We start from the raw sequence: 17934 nt of genomic DNA, 5'->3' as shown, positions 1-17934 counted from the left end.
AAAAACCTACTGAAAACATATTAATTAGTTCCTCATTCCCTCTTGGCATTTCTAACAAAACCAGCACCACGACAAATCAGGTATATTCTATATATTCAGAAACAAGGAAGACTTTAAAATAAGAAAATTATTTTTAGTAATGTACTTCACATGAACGGAATTAGCATAATTTGATTCTGTCATAGAAATGTAGTAAGATTTCAGTTACATTCCTATACATAAAATGGAACGTATCTTAAATGACAATAAGCATTTGCTCAGGAACATACATGTCCATATACAGGAGTATCAAACTATCACTAACGCCCTGAGGATTTTACAAGTTCCTCCAAAACAAATGTCATGTCGCACCACTGGACGTGTTACAGTGAAGTGGCTGGAAAGTGAAGCAAATATAACACAAGGTGCAAAAAGAATCCAACAAAACCCCCTTGTCATCTTCCAGGCAGCAAGGACAGTTCAGGGCAGGTAATGAGAAATTCGGAGAAAGGAAATCATTTCTCCCTTCCTTAGGGAGGAATCTCCATTCCTCTGTTATTTTTAAGAATAACGATTCAGAGTCGTAATCATGAAATCAGGTTCCTACACGTCATTACATGATCATCCCGTAAAAGAGGAAACCAACATTACCTAAACTGTATGTGACCCACCATCAAATGACTACTCTCCTTTTCCCCTGTTGTCAGTAATGCTTTTCTAATGATTTTTAGTCCTTTAGTCTGTTTTCCACATGCAGATATTCCAGATATCAAGAGATAGGCAAGCTACTGCCTCCAACAGAAAGCTGTACCACTAAGGAAATGAGAAACGGGGTAATTTTTGAAGTGTCTCTAATTATTTATACACACCATGATTTAGAAACAGGTAAAACAAATGTTGGAAGGATGCAGTGCATTACCCAGAAAAAAATCTCCTTATAAAATCATCTTTCCCAGAAAACTATGCACATATGGCTAAAATTCTGCCTTAGAGATATGGATCAGGCATCAAAAGTCCGCATTCTTAAATAATTTCAGGGATTCTACAGTAGAACACAAAGTTCATGTGAATGTAGTTATTAATTTAGAATTGTCCTGGTTTCATTTTGTATTTTTCCAGAAAAAGTGCAGAGGAGACAGAAGAAATGGTACAATGCAAACACACAGACCTGTGTTTCATGCACAAATGTGAACACATGTCACATCACACGGCAAGTTTCAAGGACATTAGAAAGAAAGCTTCCCTTGAAATTATTCTACTTTCAATAGCAGTGAGAGCTTTAGGGCAGTAAACTCAGAGGAGCAAATTAGACTCTGCATCTATATCAACAATATTGCACAATCATCTGAGAGATACAGGAAGCAAACTGGTGTACTTGCTATTTTTATATCCAAAGCTGCTCTTACAGACACAATTCCTAATTACTTTTAATTTGGAGTTTAGTAAAGTAGATAGTCAAATTTCCAGACGTATTTTGCATTTATATTTGAAAATATAACACAGAAAACCCCCTTGCAGATCTCGTTGCCCCTCTTTGCCATCTTTAATGACTTTATAGCATTGTAGTTTCCAGGAAGAAATCACTAAAACACAAGAAGGGACCACATGACCACAGCAAGTCTCTAATATTGATTTTTAATTGCTTTTCCTTCCTTCTCCAGCATTTTGCTGTGGGCCTGTCACCATAAAATGTGGAATCTCAGGAAAACTTACAAATTTAGATCAAAAAAAAGTTGAAGAGATAAAAAAAAAACAAAAATACCTTTCTGGGAAACATAGTTGAAAGTTTTAAAGGTGAAAGGAAAAATAAATTGCTTATAAAACATTCACAGCACTTTTGTGCAGTGTGAATCCCTAGCAAATGCCCTCCAGCAACTTTAAGAAACTCAATCATTCTCATGTCTTATGTCCACTAACTGCAGGTGGGGCAAGAAGAGGATAAAACAGAACAGCTTCTGTATTGCTCAGGGTAGGTATTTTTGTTTAATACTACAAATTGAGAGTTTGTTGAGGATTCTATTCGAACACAACAGATGCTGGAAGATGAAAGTTAAGATTGAAAACCTCAAGGTATTTTGTAGTTAATTATTCTCTCTCCAACTACTATCACAAAAGAGCCAAACAGCCAGCATGAGGCTTTCAGGGGAATCCAAGAGTCACAGCAGGGTTTTTCCCCTCCTTCAAACTGTTTATTGGAGAAGTTCAAGCCAAAGCAAACATCTAGCTAAGTCTATTTGTACCAAAGAATAAAGCGCTATGCCTTCCAAAACATTTTGGTGTCCCACAGCTTTAGGATTCCATAGCATCCCAATCACCTGAAACTGCCCCAGGCTTCATCAGCTTTTTGAAACAGCAAACCTCAATTTCCATGAACAGAGAGAACAAACTGCAACTCCTAATGTCTGGATCAGCAAACTGATGCAGCTGAGAATTACCCTGGGAAGCAAGAAGGTTAGTTTTCATTCGAGTCAGCTCCTGGTGTTGTTGCTGTGTGGATGCATGAACACTCTTGGCTGGCTCAAGGGAAGGGATAGCAGGAGTCTAGAGGAGGAGCAGCCGCTGCTCTTGGTGGCACTGCAGACTAATGCCATGAATGCCAGGTTAAGCTGACAGTGGCATTAATTAAAAGTATGTATTGTGCCTTAGTAATCTCTCAACTGAAAGGTTGGAGATGGTACCTAATAAAATGTCTGATATTGTTGGATATTAACATCCGGTTTTTGTCTTTTAAAGCAGATGGTAGAGAACGCACTGATTTACCATGTTCTCCTCCATTACTTTTCCCCCATACTTTCCCAGAAAATAGGCTTAAGACAGATAAAAGGAGACGCCACACAGGCAGTTCAACCAAGATGATGAAACTGTGGTTATTGAAGTGATATTGGTGAAGAGTTTTTATGAAACTAATAAAAAAATTCTTCAGTGTCCCCCACTATTTCATGTACCAGAGCAAATAACAAAATGGATGATTGATTTTTCTCTCATGAAAAAGTAAATATATAGGAAATGTGAATTGCTAGCTTCAAAAATCCACAGCATCATAAAACACATAATTAAACTTCAATACCTAAAAAATGCAATAGCTATCAAGTCTCATTTTTGTGAACAAGAATTTCAGGTTTGTTTGGCACATACTTTCTAGAAAATAATACAGAGGCAAATAATATCCATTTATCTGTATCAACACGAAAGGGCTAAACAATTTTAGTGCAAATCAAAACATAGCTCAAAGGAAAGACTCAATTCCTCCACTCATTTTTATAATGGAAAAACACATACAATGTTTAATTCATAGCAAAAAAAAAATAATAGGACATTCCCATTTAAAGCTTGAGAAAAAAATTTACAGGAAGCATAACAGTTATGACAAATTTTTGAGAAAGAAAGCAGAGAACACACAAGCCCTGCTTGGAAAGCTGGATACTCAGGGCAGACTCTGGCGTGTGTGGGGCATGTTGCTGTCACTGTTTGGGCTGCTGAAGGCACCAAACTGCAGGTGTAATCAATGTAATGTACTTTTCCTGGAAGAGGAGAGAGTACAAACAGCTGGTGGACTGGAATGGAGATGCTTTGCCTGGATCTTTTCTACAGACAAACATACACCCACTCTCTGAAAAACACTGTCAGCTCCTCAGCTCTTTGTTCTTTCATATTTCTGAATTTACTGACAAACAGATCATTTCATATGATCCTAAAAAATATGTGATATGCTTATTATTGTCTGCTAGAGAGACACAACTACAACAATGCTGAAATTATTAAAATTCAAAGAAAGGAAATCTGCAGGGCCTGGTTTCTTGCAAGGAGTCTGGGCAGTTTTTGCCATTCTCCACCCTGCAGGTACAGGTGTGTCAATAAACAGATCTGTAACACCAAAATACAGCAGTCAGTTCCAGACTGTCATGTTGGCACTGAAGAAACAGATGGATTATGCTGGACAAGCCAAATACAAAACGTTCAACACAGCTGTCAGATCAGTATTTCAATGGCCTAGAAATATGATATGTATAAATATATTCCTACTGATCAGCTCAGCATCTTGCTTATCCTAATACCTCTCTCAATGTTACCTGAAAAACCACACTGATTTATTTACAAACTCCCACAGCCAAAAAATCAGCTTCTATATTTAGAGGTTTATCACACAGCAAGCAGCATTAAAAATTACTAGCAGTATATTAAGTTCTAAGCAGCAAGGAAAGATGGCAATGAAAATTAGAGCTGTATCTTCCACAAATGTGCCAAGTGTTACGTGCTTTTCATTAGTTACATGATCCATAGAATTGCTTCTCACCTAATAACATTATAATCAGGTGATTTCCATCTCTCTTTTTTTAATACTTAAGAGAAAAACAGAACTCAGGTGAAAAGACTAATATCCAAGGTTCTGCTTATATCAGTCCATACCTCGTCTTTTTAAAATATCTGATAAAAATACTGCATGGGATTGAATGACTTCTAAACATTTGTTTATCATCATATAAAGGTTAAGCTAAGCCATGAACATTCATGTGCTTTTCCTGCATTTTCCATCCTTTTATGACACTCCAGAATTGACACTAATCACCCTGCACCACTTTGGTAACCATCAGCAAGCTCCAGCGAGATCCCACCTTCAAAGGAAGTGAGCCTAAAATTCACGTATCTAAGGCCTGATGTGCCAAGCATACATGTCGGACCATCTGGAAGCTGATCAGACTCAGACTATAAAAATGTAAAAAACCCTATAATTTAGATAGAGAAGCCAGATGCTTGACTGCTAATCCCTGGTTTCCCACATTTTGGATCATTTTCCATCTCTATATTTACCATCTATCAGGTATTCCAGAGGACTAACTGTTAGAGGAACCAGAGTCTTCTTCAAACATGCCACTGAACTGAAGCATAAATGGATATTAGCAAAACAGCTCTACAGATTAATATTCTTGCTGTTTGCTTTTGTGGGTTCTTTTTCTTCTCTTTCTTTCTCAAGCCAAGATGTTGTTTGCACACCAGGAAAGTAATATGGCTCCCAGCTACAAGTGACATCATAGATTTTACTTACCTGACAAAACTGAAGAAAATTCTCCCAGTCAAAAGTGAGTTAAACGGAGAGAAATAATTCTTCCTTCATCAAATCCTATGCTAGCAGCTCTTTATTTCTTTATTCTATGATTATTGATGTAAGATTAATATTAAACTCATTTCTCATGAAGCATTCATGAAATTCCAGGAACAGGCATTACGTGTTTTGCATTGGCTCTAACACATACACTAGCTTATTTCATTTATTGAACAGTCAAATATTCACTAATAATTTCACTTGAGAAAAAAAAATACAGAAAAGTACCAAATCAACTCTCTCCATTTTATCTACAGTAGAATCTGATTAGTGTAACAAAAGCAACAAGGCTTTCCTCCAAGGTTTGCCAGTTCTGCATCTGCCTTTCCCCCTGTGTTCCATGGGGACTTTTGCTGGTCAAATCTGCAGAACTCCCAAGACTCTCAGATGTTTTCTGTAGGTGTTGATTTTTTTTGGTTGGTATGTTTGGGGTGTTTGGGGTGGGGAGGTTCTGTTTTAATTCTACTATTTCAGATTTCAATCCCAACCACATGTTTCTCTTCAAGAAATATATCTTTCAGAGCACATAAAATACCAAGTTTTTGACTCTAAAGATTTAAGAACATTGGGGAGTTCTACACGTGAATTTCCCCATTCTGAACTCTGATTGATAAGCCTCACAGGCAACTTAAGAGATAATTATTTTCCCTATGGAAGGTTTTTAACTGATATGGCATAATCTGATTTATTGAAAAATGCTGGAGCCCGAATCAGTTATTTTTTACTTAGGTAAAATATGAATTGCTTTCACAGGGCATGGTCCTTATCTAAGACAGCAGCAAATCCTGCACAATGAACACACCATTAGTAGCTACTGAATCTTATCATGTGCATACCACATTCTCCATTTAGACAGATCTATAATCATCAATTAATTCATCCCTGGTTTACCTCTAGGTTAAACAAAAAAAAAAAAAAAAAAAAAAAAAAAAAAAAAAAAAAAAAAAAAAAAAAAAAAAAAAAAAAAAAAAAAAAAAAAAAAAGAAAAAAAAAGAAAGAAAACCAAGAAACTTCCATTTTACCACAGGAAATTAAAAGCCCAGAAACTTAAATGGCTGTGGAGAAAAATCAATATTTTAGTCAAAATTAGATTTTAGGAGTTTCTAGTACCAGATGTGATACCCTGAAAGTGTAGGTTTCAATTTCAATTAAAAAGCTGAATTGGATGCATAATAATCCATTGCAAAGGTGCACCTGAACCCCTGGAGAAACAAGAAGCTGGCATGTGAAACACAGAACGGTTCAAGTTTAAGAACAGGCACTGAACCTGAATGACTCAAGAGAAAACACCGGTCTGTGGTTTTTTCAGAACATCTCATTTCCTTGATAGAACCTCCTTCCTCCAAGACTTGCAGCTATTCAACAGGATAAAATGGACTTCTCAAGCTTGCTATTGAACATATTATTAATATTTACTCTTCATCTTTTATTTCCACCACATTTAGGACAAAAGGGTGAGAAGACTTAGGCCACCGTGTAAACCACAGTGTTCTCCAAAGAACTAAAACACACAGATCAGATCCACAGAAATCCCTAAAATCTTTGCTCTAAACAGATCTAACTGCAGAGGGTTTTATATCTCTGTAATACTGAACATGACAAACCAAGAGTGAATAAATTTTGTAGAATAAATCTGTAGCTGTGCCTTTTTTTCATTCATTTCCTTAAGACAAAGGTTTGATCTTTTAAATTGGTGATAATCAGAAGAATTCATCCTTTGCTGTTCACATACTATTACCACTTGATTGGGATTTCGTATATTTTAAGTTAAAGGTCAAAACAGGTATTGTTTTCTAAGTGTAAAAACATTCCAAATCTGCCTATCACATTACAATGTTCGTTCAAACAGGTTTGATTCAGAAAGAGAACAGCATATTTCTGCCATTGTAACTTTTACAGCTTTTTTGAACTCCCAATCAATACATACTATCGACCATTCCTATGTTAAGAAAAAAGAGAAAACAAATTGAGTATTTGCCCTGGATTTGCCATTTGGTCTCCATTTGCTACACTGAACTGTATAAATGGAATGTGAATTTAGACTAAAGGAGCACAGCTAAACATCTACGTTGTGTGACAATACACTGTATGATCAGTGAGCTGTAATGGGAATTAATTGAAAAAGTCCTACCTGTGGGCACAAGGTCTCTATGTGATTAGCTGCCATCTGGACAATTTTAGTTCCATCTTCATTTGTTGACAATGAACAAGCAAGATTAGCAACCTTAAACAAAAGAAACAAACTTCAATAAACAAGGAGCCTTTTAAGCAAGCACGCATCCCCAAACTCTCAAACTTGCCAAAAACTATCTCTACTAGAAAGCCTTTGTTTTTGGAAAATAATTTTTCAAAGGACATACTTGAACAAGGAAACACTGGGGTGAAAAAAGAGCAGTGGAAAGGGGTGACAATGACATGAAATGTCATGATCTCATCCCAGTTGAGGTTCACCAGGTAACAGCTGCAGGGTGTTGTTTAGATTACACGAGAAAATTTCAAAGTAAGAACCTAAAGCTTCAGCTAAGGTTGCTTGTGATCTCACTTGTTAAAATTTTTCAGAGCCCTTCAAATCAGGTCCAGCTTTTTAACTTTTTTTTTTTAAACTTATTTTTAAGACCCTAAAACTCAAACAACATTTATCTTTATTTGTTGTAACGAAACACAGAGTAATTTATGCCCTGAGCTATCCACAGATCATTCCTGTAATTAGAGGTATGGTTTTCTACTGAAATAGTCACATCAGTGCAGCTGACACTGTAAATGCAGATGGAAACTTGAAATCTGTGAAAGAACAAGTCTGTCTTCTGGTTTATTTTACTATACACCATGGAGATCCAGCTTCCTTTAGAGTAAAAACCTCTTCCATGATGCTCCACAGTTCCACAAGTTTAAACAGATTAAGGAAAAGCAGCACTTGCTTCACTCACTGCAACTGAACATCAACAGGCTTTAGGATACTACTACTAGTTCAACCATGACCTATTGCCAAAGGCTTTTATTATTCTTACTTAATTGATGTAAAGTAATTACAAGGCATTATTTAGCACACAGACAAATTAATTACTTGTCCTACTCCAAAGTCAGAAGAGACTGAGTAAGACCCTTTGTGAAGTGGATGAGGGCCAGAATGCAGGGCCTTCCATGGTCACCTCTGCCTACATATAAATACTCCATGCACCTATCCCTGGTATTCCAACAGAACTCACTGATTCCCTACATGTGGGATGCATTATCTTGACCACATACAAAAGAACGGTTAAGACTGAAGAAATCCAGTTTGCATAGATGCATTGACACTGGATTCCCTCTTTTTTGAAGCAAACCGCCATGGGTTGGTTTTTTAATGCAGTATCTGAAAAAAAGCGGGTTTGATTCTATGCTTCCCCTCCTGACTCTTCACCCTAAACTACCAATAGATGATTTGGTGTCATCACAATACAACTCTAAAAGATGCTATTCCCTCCCCTCCAAAAAAAAAAAAATCAGTTATTTTTCTTTGGATTGAAGGTCAGAGGTTTTCACTATTGGTCCCCAAAAACTAATTCATGTTGGTTTGAATATTTTCATTCCTTTGCCCTAGTCACTGAGCTGCTTCTGTATCCCTAATGTCACACTGCATTCATTCACACTTCATTAATACACTCCCCTAAACAAACAAAGAACAAGGCTCGGTGCAAATATTATTGATCTATTTCTGAAAGAGCTTCTCTATGCCTAAAGCAGTAACAATTCAACGGTTAAAAAAAACCCGGCAATAACAGCCATTCCACCAGGACAAAATAAACCCTCAGCAGTCTTTTTTCTCTTTAGCATAACGTTCCTCAGGTTTTTCAAATTTCATTTCACAGTTCCCAGACAAGCTACTTTTCATTCCTTAGGGTCCACTGCAAACATGCGGGATACACAGCTCCTGTTTATCAGTAAGAACAGTTTTAAGACTGAGTTCTCTGCTGTAAGCAATAACTGTTTTATCCCTGTCTTGATCAGCAAGGCAGATACAGAGACAGTTTAGAACAACTTTTATCCTGTTTCCCAGTTGCACTGGCTCCAACATTTCAGTACAAATGCAGCCCTTGATTTAAATTGTGTCACAGAGTCACAGAATAATAAATTAGGTTAAAAGAGGCTTGCAGAGATCATGCAGTTCTTCAAAATATGAGAATAAAATCTAAACCAATCCATGTTCAAAATACAAACCCCTGTTCAAAATATGAGAATGAACTCTAAACCAACCCATGTTCAAAATGCAAAGCCCTGTTCAAAATGAGAGAATGAACTCTAAACCAATCCATGCCAATGGCTCTATAGAGCCCATCAGCATCTGGGGACAAATTATTTGTATGTTACAAGATCATGTTGAAAATCAGAAGGGTAAAAAAGCATGGCTCTTTTCTGACAAAGCACGCTCAGGTTGGGATGGATCTCTTAGTCCACAAGTATTCCCTTTTATTTGAAGTCAACAGCCATGATGCTTTTTTATAGAGAGAGGAAAAACTCTTTCTGATCTTATGCTTCCCCTCCTGATTCTTCAGCTCAGCTGTAGGTATTCCTTGGTGATGACCCAATTCATAATACCATTCTCAAAGCACAAGCAGCCAACTAAGGATTATAAGCATGAGGAATTTATGCCAGGCAACTTTCCAACAGCAAACAGAGGTTCGTATTATTTACAACAAATGTCACAAATGAACGACAGTGGTTCAGAGTTAACTCCAAGGTGAGAACACAAATGCAAAGCCAAATGCAAAAGTGAGATTTTAAAGTAATAAAAGTGTAAATAATCACTGCATTGCCTCACCACCTGTTTCATTCTCAGCTGAGAACAGCTTTACTGTTCTATTGTTCACACTTCACAGTAAGAACTAAATGTACCCCCAAGGATTTTTTTCAGTCAAATTCACAGCATTAACTCCCAAAAATAAGTATTTGCTTGGGAACAGACTGTCTGCCAATGAACTAAATTCCTCTTCTATAAATTGTACTAAATGAAGCAACATGTTCTTTGGATGTGATCCCTCTTGCTCCACCCATAGGAGCTCAGTTTCTTTACATTATTTTATCCTAATTCACTTATACTGTAAATTGCTAAGGATAAGTAAGTTGTTAATTCCATGAACTTCCTCTTCTTCATAGTAAATCCTTCCTGTCAAGAAAATCTTTTGCTGAGGAGAGACCCTCCAAAGCTCTGTCTAACCTAAAGTTTACTGGGTCCTTCACCACTCTGCAGGGAAGCCCAAAGTCTGTTCTTTGTAATATTTTTAGCATACTTAAAGAACTCTCTGGCAACCCAATCCCTCCCATTGGTAATCCTATGGAAATTCTCAGTACCATACTGGGAGACTGTATAGCCTTGGATAACAAATGCTCTGTTGATATTTAAGTGGTTTTGTAATATACTCTAAATCAAAGCAAGGAAAACCAGTGATATGTCTAAAATAAAAACTGACATGCTTCAAATTTCAAGAAAATTTAAATTGTTTGTCACAAGATTTCAAATGTAGTCTTTACTAGAAGGTTTAAAATACTGATCTGATAATTTTTGCGGTTTTGTTTTTTGGTGGGTTTTTTTGTTTGTTTGTTTTGTTGTTGTTGTTAAGTTGCTGTTGTTTTGTTGTGGTTTGTTTTGTTTGGTTAATCCTGAATAATCACAATTCGGAAGGTATTTCATTTGTAGGAGAGCAAATGAACACTGAGCTGAGATATAACATTTAAATTTCAGCATTATAGCAGTCAACTTAGCTTTTTGATATAAATTATGTACTCCCTGCTCTCCTCAAATTGCAAGTGAAAAAGCTACTTCCATATTCTTTGCTTCCAGTTTTGTGGTATGCAGAAATACTTTCTGCAAGTTTATGATGCATTCAAAGTTTCTACCACTGGCTTTACTAATGAAGCCTTAAAAAGTCTTCTGAGGAAAATGACTGTTCATACAAGAAAAGAGCCATGAAAAAACTATAAAGGTCAACATTAAATATTGACTCTATACTTTTTCAAGGGAACAGCTATATTGATGTATGTATGTCTTCTAGTCATTGCTGCATTTTTATATGCATTTATGATTACTAAATGCATTTTTATGAGCTTGATAAGACCTACATTGACTAGAATATTTGTTTATAGTGAAAAAATACATTGCACTAGACTGAAAACTTACCTCCAGTGGGCAATAAAGTAATATCACAATGTTGCTTATTTTCCAGTCCATTTTCTACCATAAAACTTAATTTCTTTCCAGATCAACTCAAATAGTAATACTTTAGGTCAAAATTTACACTCTCAACTTTTATTAGTTTTTACTTTTGTGGAGATGAAGCTAAAAACTCTACTCAACAATCTATTTAACATATATTATGTTGCTTTCCCTGTCTCTCTTAGCTTTTCCCCTTGCACTTTTCCAGAAGGATTCTTGAGTCTGCTAAATTAACTACTCTGGGGCACCTGCAAGTCTCTTCACTCCTTTGTCTCCTTTTGTACTTCTCTTAATTGTGCACGTCTCTATCTCCTTCCATTTTCTGCAGAACTGAATCACCCAGTATTCCACTAATGCCATAATCACTCCTGATTTAACAAAATCAGCTCCACCTGGTACACCTGAGGCTTATCACTGCCCCCCTTGAGGAGTAACCAACCACCTGGTTAAGATGTTACTTCTCAGAGTATTACATAACTTAAAATATTTCCTGTTAAACGTGACAATGATTCTGCTTCTGCAATTAATCAATAAAAGGTTTTTGAATACCAGCAGACCAGATTGTTGGGTTTTGGGCTCGTTTTGTTTTTTAGCAACATAACTGTAACAGGTTTACTTCAAGTTCCACGTTCTCAGACAAGTCTTCTCTCACACAAGTTCATTTAGGAGATTTGATGAATTGGGCCTCAACCAAAATAAAAATGGGAAAAAACCACACACAATACTCTGCAGCAAATACCACACATTAGTAAGGAAGAATTCCACCCAGTAACATTTTAGAAATAATTTCCTTTTCAATAAAGATGTCAGGCTAGATGCCCCATTAAGCTCACTGCTTTGGGTCACAGTTTACAGCTGAAGAACTCAGTTAAGGATTCCCTCTCTAGACCTCAGTATGCAGAGCCCTTGTTACTACCAAGAACAGACACTCTATTTGGATTTTATCTGTGCCCTGGCAACCCAGGTTAGCTGAAGACTCCACTAAACAGAAACTGCCTGTAGTTGTGACCTGTGTCTCACTAATGGTCTCTCCAAAAAACGTACCATCCACACCAGCACCAGACTTAATCCACTGGAATAAGTGGGAAGCAGCCTCTGATACCTGAACAAAGGTCCTTCCACGGGCCCAAACACAACAGCAAGTGAAAGATCTAAAGGTAAACTGCTTGATGAAACCTCCCCTTAGCACCATTTGCTGAATGTTAGCAACAGAGGGCATTCCAGCAGTGTCATGTGAGCACAGCAATATAAAGAAAACTGCTTGAAAAGGAGAATAGGAGAGGCAAAGAACTGACTAAAACCCAACCATTTTTACTGCCTTGTCCCTGGCTCTTTTTCATGCAGACAGAAAAAAAATAAATGTCAGTATCGAGAATAAAAAACATTTTAGCAGTAGAAAGATGCTGTGTATTGAATTAGACCAGAAGAAGGCAGGGTTTTCAAAAGGACAAAGTGACTATCCAGTTCTGTAATCATGTAATTAATAACAAACCTTCTCATTTTCCTTAGCTCAGCATCACAACAAACATGGCAAATAAGACAGCAGTTACCCTGAGCAAGAGGACTCAGTCATGCACAGAATTAGCCAATTCCATAAAATATCTAAGGGAAGGAGTGATCAAAACTCCCTGGCAGGATACACAGTTCTTGAGGGAAAGGGGCACACAGAAGTGCTTATAAACAGATTAGTGAACTGGCCTTAACTGTCTGACACCAGTGGGATCTGAGAAACATCACTCGCTAGTGAAAGTCAGTAAAGATCGACCAGTTCTCAAAACTGCATGAAACCCTCCATCTCCTGCACTTAAATAATAAATACAGCATATATAATAAACTGTCAATACAACAGCCAAGATTTCAGGCCCATTTATTCTATAAAACACAGGCAAGATTCAAAAATATGCATTAATGTATCCTTAATTACTTTCTTATTACTGTTTATTCAAATATTCCACAAAACAATAAAAAAAAGATAAAAAAATAAAAACAAAGGTCATCCAACTTTATCAAGATTCTGCTTGTGGCAGTATCTGAAATCCAGCACTTTGAAAGCCTTCCCAGGGAAAGTACAAGTCCATCCCCTAATTTAAAAGATGAAATTCACTGAAGAAAGCAGGTCAGAGCCCAAGGCAACTCATATTATATGCAACCACCAACCCCTCCTACCTCACACAAGTGAACACATCAGATGTGTTTAAAGAATTCTTTCCAAGTATTGGCTTTTCAGAAAGAACAGTCTCCCCATTTCAGAACTTATCATGAGTTCATTCTCTCTTTCAGTATTCTTGGAATCTTTCTCCAACCCAACAGTCTCCCTCCAATCTCTGGGACAGCTCAGCATCAATTCAGTGCTGAATGGTATGCAACACACAGCACATTTGCAGGCAGAAAAAAAAAAAAAAAAGAAAAACCTTATTTTCAAAAAAAAAAAATTTGGTTTTACGCTTCACAATTTATTGTGACAACTTTTTTCCCCTAGGCTTTCCAGCAGCTGAAATGTTGATAACTGCTGTTTCCTCGACTTAAACTAAAGGAGAGTAACTCAGAGAAATCCTTGCAGAGAAGACTTAATGACTACCAGAAAGCAAAGTACAGCCCTTCATAGAGCCTCACTGAAGACAGGAAACAATGACAGAACGCAGATGTATAAATTTGTACCTACCACAAACAAAAAATGCATTCATTTCAGAGTGACAGAGGATACAATACACCATCATGATTTCTGCATGATTACAAAGACCTTTAATCTATTCTTGTCCTACTTCCACTCAACGGGAATTGAAAAGGTGATAACCAGAGGAGGATTACTGTAACACTCACCAAACAGCTTTAAGAATAACACATAATAACTAAGTCCCAACACTGATTCAAAGATCACTCCAGACTGGGTTGTACATCCCTCATCCACACCTGTGCTCCCAGAATCTCATTATCACTTAGTTGCACTCCTTCATCTCAAAAGAGGCCATTTTGTCTCCAACAAGTGGGATCGAAAATCTCCGAACCCGGGAAAATATTTCTTAACATGTTGTTTTCTGTTGTTGCCTTATGGATTGGTATTTTAGAAATTATGTGGCACAAAATTATGCCTTAAAGCAGCAAGGCAACCAAACCTCACTGCTTACAAAAGCAAAATAACATCTCTTAAAGCAGACAGTAAAGCAGAAAATACACAGCTCTGGTTAGTTTTAGCAGCCTGACCTGCCCAGCCCATGCCATCTGCCCTCAGCACCCGGTGGCCAGAATGGTGGGATCCCCCTGCCAGGAGATCAAAAGGCACCTTCAGCACTTACCATAAAAGCTCCACACGGGGTTGTGCAGCCGAACCCACCTACTCCAGAGACACAGAGCCCACCTGCACCCACGGCGTGCCCGGAGCATCTGCACCTACAGAGCGGGCGGGGCAGGCGCTGAGCAGGTGCAGCCTGAGCCTCATCAAACACAGCTGTGTGTGAGTGTGGGGGAGTCTGTGTGTGAGTTTGTGTGCGCGTTTGTGAGTTTGTGTGCACGTATTTGTGAGTTTGTGTGTGCGTTGGTGAGTTTGTGTGCGTGTGTAAGGTTTTGTGTGTGTGACTCTATGCATGTGTGAGTTTGTGTGTGTGTTTTTGTGTGTTTGTGTATGTGTGTTTGTGAGCGCATGTGAGGTTGTGTGTGTGTGTAAGTTTGTGTCCGTGTGTGTAAGTTTGTGTCTATGTGTGTGTGTGAGTTTGTGTGTGTGTTTGTGTGTGTGTGTAAGTTTGTGTGTGAGTTTGTGAGTTTGTGTGCGCATGTGAGGTTGTGTGTGTGTGACTGTGTGTGAGTTTGTGTGTGAGTTTGTGTGTGTGTTTGTGTGTGTGTGTTTGTGTGTGTGTTTGTGTGTGTGTGTTTGTGTGTGTGTGTTTGTGAGTTTGTGTGCGCATGTGAGTGACTCTGTGCGTGTGTGTATGTGTTTGAGCCCCGCACCACAGGAGCCACTGCGTGTCCGCCCCGGGCCGGCAGCGCAGGGGAGAGCCCGAGCCCGGCCGGGTCTGACGGGTCCGTGCCTGGAAAGCTTTAACAGAGCCTCGTCCCCGGCTGCGTGAGAAGCCGCTGTGAACACCGCGATTTCCCACCGCCCCGGGGATTGCTTTCCTCTCGCTCACTGTCACTGACTCGCCGCACAGGGCAGGCAGGAGGTCTGGGTGTACGCTGACTCCATTCAAAAAACTTTCCACGCCGAAGTGAATTGAAATGCGAAATTGAAATTTAAGTCTGTAAACACACTTAGGATGCTTTTTCTGAGTCGCTCAAGCCAATGGTATGTCAGAGGCTAGGAAGTAATCCCTTACTCATTCATAATTAAGTACATACATGTGTACTGCATAACTAAGTTGTCTGTAAAACAAAATAAATGTTACATTGCTCCAGTGGTAAAAATCTAACCTGTGCCACAGACACATAGTATATTCTTATGCATTACATTCTTATTGCACCACAGCATATATTTATGCATTCACTGTAGGCTACATTTCAAATATCTTGTAAAAATATAATTAACCCTCTCATTAATTTTTACCCTTCCTTTATCCCTTAAATGAATAAGTAATTTTTCTCAGGTTTATTACTTTTTATTCTCCTCTTTGTGAATGGTGCATGAAAGCCATGTACAGACAGCCAATTCCAACTGCAGTGGAGCTGGAAGTAGGCTCGTAGCTACTTCAGTTTGTATGGAATAAATGTTGTACTAGCATAAAATGTTTCTGTGTCAGTGGAAGTCTCAACTTCTGTTAACAGAGTTTAAGGGTTCATAAAACACTTCATAAGAAAGCCTTGACAAATTTTTGGTATGTGATCTCTGGTCTAGGAAAGGTGAGACTGGTCACAAAGAAAAAACTTAAAACTGTTCATCAGCCTTGCAACCCAAACTTGCATACAAAATCATATGTGATATTAGATTTCCAAGCTGCAGATCGCAGTGCTGTCTGAAGCATCATATGTGGGCTCACCCTTAAGCACATGGATAGAATTCAAAACTGTAGGATTGTGATCCTACTAAATGCACAGAAAAACTCCTATCTTGTTTACAGTACACTGGCCTTGAAAAGGGGCCAATGAATTGACTGCTATTCACTGTAAAGTGATGCACTGATGAGGAACAATCCTCACACACAGACGTGTCCAACAACAATGGAGAAAGAGATGTAGGAGTTATGTTCCAATGGAAAAAAAATCTCTGTGCAAGGAAATCTAGAATTAAAATCCATAAATGACTCTTAACAATGGGCTAACAGGGTAGACATTATTTAAGCTAAAACTCAGAACGGTGATCTGAACTTCCCATCACAGAAGTGCACAGGACAGGGCCATGACTGTCTTCTGTCCCTTCCCTGCACCAGTTGGGTAAAAGACTGTTGATAGTGTTGTGACTGAGGACAGTTCATTTAGAGAAAGCACACCTAGATACTTTAATTCTGCCCTACTGAGCCTAGCAAGGACGTTCCTCATGCCTAGCAAGACCAGTCTGTGTTTTTTAGAGGGTTTCAGAAATTTGTCATGAGTTCAGTATTTTGAATACTAGGATAACAGTTATTAAAAAGGAGTTGAATACAATGATGTTAAAATGTGAGCAATGGGAGTAACTACGTGTACATTATTGCACATTGCTCAAGTTTGGTGTTCAGATTCTTTTCAAGAGCCTCTGCAGAGGATGAATTACACCACAGGGAAACACCTAACTGTGGCACGAAGAACATAATAAGGAATTATGGGATATGTAGTCTTCCGGGCTCTCACGCAGGCTCAATGAAATACTTGATTGTCATCAGTTGAGAGATCATGTGACATGTTCAAGCGCTGTATTTAAACCAAAGTGTTTTCTAATAAACCTTAATCTCGCTCCAGCACTCGGCCAGAGTGCAGAGTGGGGTTCATGCCTTATACAACACTCCTGTCATGGTTTGAAACACCCAAAAATCCAATTTCTGAGTCCAAGCCCCCCTCCCACAATTCACCTCAGTGTGAGAGGGGTTTTCCAGACACAACACAAGACTCAATAAGGGGGGAAGGGAAATATATTACAATTATTACACAAATAAATATTATAATACATTATATACACAATCCTAACTATCTCTCCTATGATAAAGCAATATTTACATTGGATCAAATCTCCCCTCCCTTCAATAAAAGTCCAGAAGGGAAGAAGGAAAGATCCTTTCTACTTTCAGGGCAGCAGTGTCTCTCTCTTCAATGCAGCAGTCGTAGCTGGAGTTGTAGCTGGATCTCTCTCTCCATTACACACAAGGGGGTCTCCTCTCACCCCTCTTTGCCCTTTGACTCCAAGCGAAGGTCTCTCTCTCCTGTGGACTGCGAAGCCAGGACAAAAGCTCGCCTCACCACGTCATATCATGGGGTGTAAGACCCCCATGAAGGTCCCTTCCTCGAGGGGTTGAGTTCCCTCGAGTCAGAACATTTAGGGCAGCTTTCAGTTCAGTCTTTGCCCTAAGCATTCTATCAGCATTCTGTCTCAAAACTGCCAGTGTGGCAGCAGCGGGGGGGGTGTGGGGGGGGAACAAGGTCACCTCCTCCGCATTCCATCCGGCCCTCCCGGTCCAGCTTCCAGGACATCTCTGAGCTCTCAGCTCCTCTCTCTGGTGCATGATGCATTTCAGGACTTCCACCAAGTAGGAGTCCACCCCCTCCTCCT

The 17934-nt window shown here is 38.6% G+C and overlaps 1 protein-coding gene across 6 annotated transcripts in view; it reads right to left on the bottom strand.

Annotated features, from left to right (window-relative positions):
* The window catches only part of CTNNA3 (catenin alpha 3), a 396734-nt gene that overhangs the window by 93766 nt on the left and 285034 nt on the right, over nt 1-17934 (bottom strand). For all 6 annotated transcript variants that reach the window (XM_039386770.1, XM_039386769.1, XM_039386771.1 and 3 more), the window contains one exon: nt 7212-7304. In XM_039386770.1, coding sequence (XP_039242704.1) covers nt 7212-7304 — 93 coding nt within the window. The remainder of the gene's footprint in view (nt 1-7211; nt 7305-17934) is intronic.

This window comes from Pipra filicauda, unplaced genomic scaffold, assembly GCF_003945595.2.
Source record: "Pipra filicauda isolate LSUMZ 115617 unplaced genomic scaffold, ASM394559v2 scaffold4_size7858003_pilon, whole genome shotgun sequence".
NCBI lineage: Eukaryota > Metazoa > Chordata > Aves > Passeriformes > Pipridae > Pipra > Pipra filicauda.
This window is presented reverse-complemented; position numbering and strand designations above follow the sequence as displayed.